The following is an 8,358-nucleotide window of genomic DNA, read 5'->3' as shown; positions in this document are numbered from 1 at the left end:
ACGGACAGATATTAGTTGGGCGAACACTAAGTGGAGCAATAACACCACCAAACCATAAAAAAATAGAACTTCAAGGGAAGTTACTATCAAATCTTAATATTTTCATAAAAAATAACTAATACTTGCCAGAAGAATTGTAGGAACCACATTGAAACAATTCCTCGTCTTATCAAAATCCGTAAAAGAGCAAATGTGCGACTGGATTTTTTTATTTCTTCCATTAATATTTTCAGGATTCATATTTTTTTAAATAAATAGCCAACCAAAAACTTTCACAAAATCAAGATATGAAAACCACAAGTAAAAATAAATGTGTAGCATGGAAAAAAGGTTTTAGCCAATGTCATAAATTACCTATCATCATTCCAAATGGTAATGTTATGGGGGGTACAATGAATGGGTTAAGAGACTGAGATAAAGGTATAAAGAGAGGTAGGGAGAAGGAAAGAGGGAGAAGAAGAGAGCCCTAAATTCAGACATCCATATCAGATTTCACAGCTTTTAGAAGAGAGGCCCATCAAGTCTGCCACTGCCTGCCGGTCGCCGCTACCGTTGCCACATGTTGCTCGCCTCCTGTTGTCACCGGATCGAACACGCCTCTCAACCTAGTGGATAAGTCTAAAATTTTACAATCAACATACATAATATATCAAGAAACATGGAATATAAAACATTTACAAATCTATTGGGATAATTTGGATACTATGTCATGACATCTAGTTAAAACAAGAAATATATCAAATATATGTACAACAATTTCCCAACACCAATATAATTTTTGAACAAAACCCTTATCGATATCGACATCAGATATCTAAAAGGTACAAAACGTACCACCCAAGCTCGGTTGTCTCATTGAAATCCTATGTCCTGTGCCGTTCTCTCTCTCTCTCTCTCTCTCTCTCTCTTCTTCTATTTCTTCTTCTCTCTCTCTCTGCATCTTCGTTAGATATTGGTCGGGCCACAAAATTATTGGGCTTAATGGGCTCGGCCCAACTCCCACGTCGGCGTTCCCGCCCCAATTTATGTTTTCTGCCTCATACCGAAGTATTGTTTCTCTTTCTATTCTCTCTCTTCTGATCTCTCTCCCTTTCTGTGCATGGAGGGAGCTTCCGAGCCGAGTTCCTCATCCTCAGTGCCGAAGACGATGGGGAAACCCGTGATTGTTAGGGTGAAGAGGAAGGCTAGCCAGATGCCTGTCGACGCATTATGTAAGTTGATATCTTCGATTTTCCTATTTTTGATTTTCTTTACAGTTGAAAAATTCAAGGTTACTCTGTTGATGTTTGTTTTACGTGCTCCGGGAATTTCGTCAATAGGGGTGGAAGTCGACGAGCGACATCCGAAGAGGGCGATTTTGGACCTGACAAAACTTTCTATGTCGGGGATCGCTGTCGAGGAGAAAGGTTTTTTAAATTGTTTTATGATCTGCACTGAAATCGAGCCCTGATCGTGACATATTTTCATCTGATTTTATTTCGTACAATATTGAGTCGATATTATCTCTATCCTTCTAGTGCGCGCTTGAAGATTTTAAAAATTTATATTCAGGTAGTGTGACAACCCGGAGAGTCTTGGTGCAACATGTTGAGACCGTCGGAAGTTCCGAAGCCTCAAGAGATCTGCTAGAAAACTGTTTGGTTAGTTCTCCCTGTGCTTTTTTACTTGCGCTTGAATGGGTCCCGCCTCTGTGTTTGCGTTACAATATTATTGTGTTAATATCTTATTGTTCAAAAAATTATTGTGTTAATATCTAGCTTCATGATATTACAGATTTCTTTAATGTGCTAGTGCTGTTCCGAAATAGTTTCTTCCAACGCTGATTGAACGTGCCATCAGTGTGAAAAGCATTTTCTGCCCGGGTTCGTATTTTTCTAATACCGAAGTGATTATGGCATAATCTTAATGATTGTAAATTCCTTCTCTGATGTCTTATCTTTTTACTCTTTTTGGAATTTTTCGGAGGCACCTGCACGAGAACCTTAACTCAGTTTAAATTTTCTTGCTCTATTATCACTTTCTGTAAAAGTCTGAAAAGTTTCCTGCACGAGAAACAGTTAAATAACTGATCTAATTTAAACAGTTAAATAGTAAAATAAGGGATTTAGTTTTTTTTTTGGGGTCAATCGTGTGATTTAAACAATTAAATAAATGATTTTTCCCTTTCATTAGGGCGGTTCAGTCCCCTCATTTTTTCAGTCTCAGATTTGTATTTTTCACAGAATCATGGAATTACCGCAGTAAATTGAAGAAATATAGTATTCATAGTGTTCAAAACGCTTTTTTGGTGTAGAATCCTTTTGTATGATACTTTTACTGGTCAATTTTTAAATTGATGGTCCATGTCTGTTTTCTATCGTGACCACAATTCAGATTGAAGCTTCACATCATTTTTTCAGGCATGCTCTACTGATGCGCAGGATTTTAAGAAGAAAGTTGAAGAACGGAAAGCGCTGTTCAAGAAAGATAAAGTATTCTTTTTCTTTACTTGTTTCCGAAGTTGTTTTTCATCTGTTTGGTTAAATTAAGGGCGTTTTAGTTTATGTAGTCATGCCTTTCTATGATAGTCATGCACAGATTACCCCGCTCAATATATCTATCCACGGACCATTAATGTTTATTTAGATGACTAATATTCAAGGACGAACTTTCTCCTCGGTATGCCTTCATTGTGATTTTACTGTTTGAAGTTATCCCAATATTTAAAAATGGTTTTCCTCTAGACGAGTTAAAATAGACATGCATCCAAACAATGAGTGTGAGTGATCCGAATTGTAGGTGCGTCCTTTTCTCTCTTTCCCTCTCACTCCGATTAATTTATTCGTTGAGAGTTTGTTTGCTGTTCGATTCATCAAATACTCTCTTTAAAAAAAAAGTCAAATACTACTGAAAATGTATATCTTCTTGAATTTTTTTACTTTTTTAATTTCTCTTTCTAGTTAAGTTGTTATTCGTGCTGTGATATCTAAGTTTTCTCATTCGATTGATACTAGTTCATTTGTTGATACAGAGGCAAGAGTTGCTGCACTTTAATGCAAGGCGCAAGCATCAGGTAGTGTCAGCTGTGACATGTTATTTCCTCTATTTATTTTTGTACGTCTTATTTCTTTGTCTTTTATCTGTCCTTCTCAGACATTATGTAAATTAGGTATGGGGTATTGGGTCAACCCTAACTATCCATACCATTCTAAGGGTTCACGGTATTTAACACTGTGAACTCCTCTCATCCTTGAAGACAAGTTGAGACTAAGAAAGCCTTATGGTGTCCCGGCAGAGGAGACTGGTACTGGGTTAGCTGTAAAGACTAAACCCTGTAAAGATCGTGCCCCACAAGCAGGGGAACAGATAGGTCGGAAGGAAGGGGGGAAATTTGGCAATCTAGAAAATTCTGTGTGTGTTTGATGCGCTCCAAACTCGTATCAATATAACTTTTGTAGAAAGAATCGAGTATAGTCAATAAAACTGTCAATGCAGGTTGGAGATTGAGTGTAGGAATTGCAGAGAAAACGTGAATGTCTAGATCAGGATGGCTCCCCGCTGTGGTGAGCTCCTTCTCCGATCCGGCAGATCCTTCCCAAGATAGATGGACTCCTCCTCCAGATAAGCTGTTGAGATCTTCCTCCAGAACAGCTGGCGAGATCTTCCTCCAGATCAACTGGCGAGTTCCTCCTCCAGATCAGCTGGTGAGACTTCCGCTGGCCTGGCCTTCTCGTCGGTGTAACCACCGAGTCCTCACTTTTGGGAAAAAAAACAAGAATGGTTCCTGGCCCTCTCTCCCCTTTATTTATAGTGGATCCTTCTCTCTCCTGCTTTTCTTGGTCAACAAGAATGGTCAACAGACCTGTGACCCGCCTTGTGCTTATTCCTTCTTCTATATTTTCTTGAGTAGTATCTATCAGTGTTCCCACTGCAGGAAGAAGGGTCACAAAGGGGAACATGGAGGGACCTCCATGGAAAGCCAAAAAAGCACAATCAGGGACACAGAGTAACTTATCAAAGGAGACCACTGGTGGCTCTGATGTATCCCTGTCTGTCCGCACAACAACTTCCTCCGTGATATGCACGGGCAAGAGCTCTGCACTATTCTGTACTTCTTGTTCTTCTGATTTATCTGATTAAATTCGAGACTCTGGAGCTTCTGATCATATGACTACACATCTGTCTAAATTCTCGGATTATGACACTTTCTCTGGTACCGAGGAGTGTTCACTGGAAGAGGGGAAAACACTCCTAGATAATGGAACTGAAACAGTTCCAATTGATGGCTTGGCCGCCCTTAAAAATGTTTTTCATGCTCCTAAGCTCAAAGCTCAACTCATTTCCCCTCAGAGATTTGTGAAAGGTGTGTTGTTTACTTTCTCCTTTAGTTCTGATGGCTGTTTTGTGTTTGGCAAGAAGTTTAACCAAAGGGTTTGGCTCAATTGAGGAGTGTCATGGCTGATCACATGTGGATGATGGCACTACTGCTGGGATGGTGACGGAACTTGCATTCAACTCCAAAAAGGAGCTGCTTCCTTCTGTTGAACAAGTGAAACTCTTTCATTCCTGGATGGGATATCATGCGTACAAGATATTTTGGATTTTCGGTCATAAGTGCGTCTCGTCCAAGCTGATGTGTGATCTGTGTCAATGTGCAAAACACAAATGCTTTAATTTAACAAACCCAGGTGAGAGGAGTGAGCCATTTAGTCTGGTTCATGGTGATGTGCGGTGATCCAGTCCTACATTGTTGAAAGGTGACAGCTGGTTTGTTGTGTTGGTGGATGACTGTCCTGGACTATGATGGCATATTTTTGCAAGCAAAAATCAGAAGTTAGAAATTTGTTCAATGATACACAGTTTCCACTAAGGTGAGGACATATGTAGCGGATAATGCACTATATTTTTGTTATGATACCATAGCAACCCTTTTCCGTACTCACAGTGATGTGTCTGTGAATGCACTGCAGCAAAATGGTGTAGCTGAGAAGAAGATTGGACATATCATTTACAACTCGAAAACTACTGACAATCAAAGTATACACAAGTATTTTTGTTATGATACTGTAACAACCTTTTTCTGTACGTGAAATGTGTGTGTGAATACATCATAGCAAACTGATTTACCTGACAAAAAGATTGGACATATCATTGCAATAACTTGGAAACTACTGATAATCAAAGTATACCCAAGTATTTTTCTTATGATACCGTTGCAACCTTTTTCCGTACACAAGATGACGTGTGTGTGTAAATACACCACAGAAAAAATGGTGTACCTGAGAAGAACATTGAACATATCATTTCAACAACTCGGAAACTATTTATAATGAAAGTGTACCTACGCATCTTTGGGATGACGCTTTAACTGCCCTCGATTTTATCAACATACTATACCCTGTTAGGTATTGAGCTATAAGAGTCCATTTGACTTGATGTCTCAAGTCTTTCCATCAGTTGTTTTTTGAACGGGACTCAGTCCTTGGAAGTTCAGCTGTACAGCCTTTGTCCATATCCACAGTTCTAAGGACAAGCTGCATTCTAAGGCTGTGAAGTGTGTGTTTTTTTCACCCAGAAAGGCCATCAGTGTTACCACCCCCTTCTAAAAAGATGTTTATAATTGTTGAAATGAAGGATACTTTTTGACCCCTAGAGTCTAAAAAAGTTAGTTATGGTTGTGTCGGAACCTACTTAGAGTGCTCAAGATGTGAGTATGACTATTGCAATCCCCAACGTGAGGGAGAATGCACCAGGAGAGAGTTCTGATCTATTTGATGGTGATGATGTACCTGTGGCGTGCAATAATATCCAAATATCAATGCCAGTGCGGAATTGGAGGACAATGTTGTGATGTCGATATTGAAATTTATACGAAATAAAATAAATAGAGGATGGAAGACAAGAGAAGGGAGCAATGAAGAAGGGATTAGCCATCACGCACAGTGACGTGCTGGCAGTGGGAATAACTACCAAGTCTTTTGGTGGGAAGGTTTGTGTTTAAATAAACACTCTAAATAGAAGGGAGAAGGGGGAGTCGGGCATTGGGGTAGAGGGCTGGTTGACTGAATTGGAGAGTTCTGGGTGCATACATCTTCTGGTAGCTGAAGGCTGCATTTGACTGGCTGGCAAGCAGAAGCATTTTTTTGGAGAATGATTCACATCAGATAGGATATATTCTTTATCCCTGGTGTGATAAGAACCTCGGTCGGACGGAGGGTAGAGGACGAGGTAAGGTAGACATTCCCGGGGTAGGAGAGTCGAAATGGGAATGATAGGAGGGGTCGAACAGAGGAGGCAGGGTTCGACCAAGGACTAGCCGCCGGATGACGCGGTGAAGGATTGACGATCGCGGGGACGGGGATCGTCGGAGTCTAGAAGGGAACCGAACGGCAGAGGTAGGGCTCGTGTTGGAGGAGAGCGGGCTGAAGATCCGGTGAGACGATCACGGGGATAGAGGATCGTTGGACGGTCAGGGGACGGGACAGGGAGGATCAGAAAGTGAGGCAAGGGGGTGATCTTACCTTAATTCTTGACTGGCCTCCTCAAGGGAGGGCTATACATATTTTTAAGAGGAAGCAATCTACCCTAAACATGAGATGATTAAAATGCCCCTAGTGGACTAAAATTCCTAAGATACCGTTGGGGGTAGACGATTGTATCAAGGTGTAAGCTAGGCATTGAGGCGATCTAAATAACACGAGGATAGCAATACATCAAAACAATTGGCAGAACAGAGAACCTGTTTGACATCTGATGATGCCTCTGGGACAAACACATAACAACCGGGCTAGTCAACTGTTACAAGGCATGATTCACGTGACATGAAATATTTCTCATCATTTGGATTCTGATCACCGTAGAGTTGTGAAATTCTCAAATCCTCTGATTTGGGCCTGGAGCAATCTAGGATTTTATAAACTATCCCATGTTTGTAGAAGAATCAAATAACAAAATGATGTGTTCTGGCGCTTTGGAATAACTGATTTGTTCTGTACATTCTTTTGTAACTTATAAGTCAAAATTATGCTTTAGTGTTATCCTTTTTGATTACATGTGATTTACGAATGATGTATTGGACGTTGACGTGATGCCCTGCCTTACAGGAGCTAGCAAGAAGCGCCCGTTTTGAGCAAATATGGAGAAGCAGGAAGACAAAAGAGGAAAAACAAGACGATTTTTTGTCTGAAATGTATCATCTTTATGATATTATGCGGGTTGACGAAGAGGATGAACTCGAGAGCAATGAAATGCCGGTGTAAGCACATTTTCTTCTGTTGTCACCAAATGTTGCTACCTAATGAGGATCATGAATGTTGTCTTCTCTCATTCCCAGAAAGGCCCAAATCGAAGAAGACGCTATATTGTGTAATTACATGCCGTTGATCAGAGAGTACCTCCCAACAGCGGCTGAAGAGATTGAAACAAAAATGAACAGCGGCGCATCAAACAGAGGTAATGATGTTCATTCACATGTAAATTAATTTATTATCCTTTTCTGATATTTTCCATGTCTCAGATACTTTTGTTTACGACATATACACGGTGGAGAGCGATTCAGATCCGAATTCCCATGCTTCAGCTTTTTATCCGCTGTGAGTATGCACGTGGCAATTTATTTATAAAATGTCAAGGGACACTAAGATGATCTTCCTTGACGTCGCTAATGCAGGGTCCAGGTCAATGAAGAGAATATGTTCGATGGGGAATCAGACTCTGACAATGGAACGGAAGATTCAAATGGTATGTTACTAATAGAGACTGAATCCATGATGATAATCGTATAATGTTGGGTTAGAGAGAGATGACATTGCAAAGGCTGATATAGATTTTATTCAGCTGAGAACAACCCACGGAACGATTACCCGGACGAAGAAACCTCAGATGATGATGATGGGCCAAGGTTCTTGGATGATGTGGATGAGGAATATGATGAGGAGATCTCCGGTGGCAGCGAAGATGAAAGGGAAGACAGCGCAGGAGACTGGAGATGGGTGTATCGTTGAAACAGAGTACTTCCTCCCGGGTAATATTGTCTCCATAATTTGTTTCATAAGTTTCTTAAAATTTTCAAATAATTTTATCTTCCCGACTAATATTTCTCTCTGAAGTCATATGAAGCTGTTTATGTTGTAGTCTTGTCTGCTATTCTTTGACGTCGTAATCGTACCGATTCGTGTACATCCAGAGTTATCTTGTCTTCGCAATTGTTTAATTAATATCTCAAATTTTCTAATGCTTTTATCGTCATGAAATCTGTTTTTATTTGAAGTCATACTGATTCGCTTATGTCGTTTTGTCTTCGCAATTGGGTTACGTCGATATCAATACCAATTTGTACCCATCTGGGACAATATTGTCTCAGCAATTTTCTTATAAATT

At 40.2% G+C, this 8,358-nt stretch overlaps 1 protein-coding gene across 1 annotated transcript; it reads left to right on the top strand.

Annotated features, from left to right (window-relative positions):
- Positions 1-979: 979 nt before the first annotated feature.
- Positions 980-8,115, top strand: RDM4 (RNA-directed DNA methylation 4). The gene is made up of 10 exons (XM_078580178.1): positions 980-1,211; positions 1,320-1,406; positions 1,552-1,640; positions 2,400-2,471; positions 3,011-3,052; positions 7,083-7,234; positions 7,313-7,431; positions 7,496-7,571; positions 7,649-7,719; positions 7,816-8,115. The coding sequence occupies exons 1-10, from the start codon at positions 1,100-1,102 to the stop codon at positions 7,980-7,982; spliced, it is 987 nt and encodes a 328-aa protein (XP_078436304.1). The 5' UTR covers positions 980-1,099; the 3' UTR covers positions 7,983-8,115.
- The last annotated feature ends 243 nt before the right edge of the window (positions 8,116-8,358 follow it).

Source organism: Wolffia australiana, chromosome 1 (assembly GCF_029677425.1).
Source record: "Wolffia australiana isolate 7733 chromosome 1, ASM2967742v1".
In the NCBI taxonomy this organism is placed as follows: Eukaryota; Viridiplantae; Streptophyta; class Magnoliopsida; order Alismatales; family Araceae; genus Wolffia; species Wolffia australiana.
The sequence above is the reverse complement of the archived record's forward strand: the minus strand, read 5'-3'. Positions and strand labels throughout refer to the sequence as shown.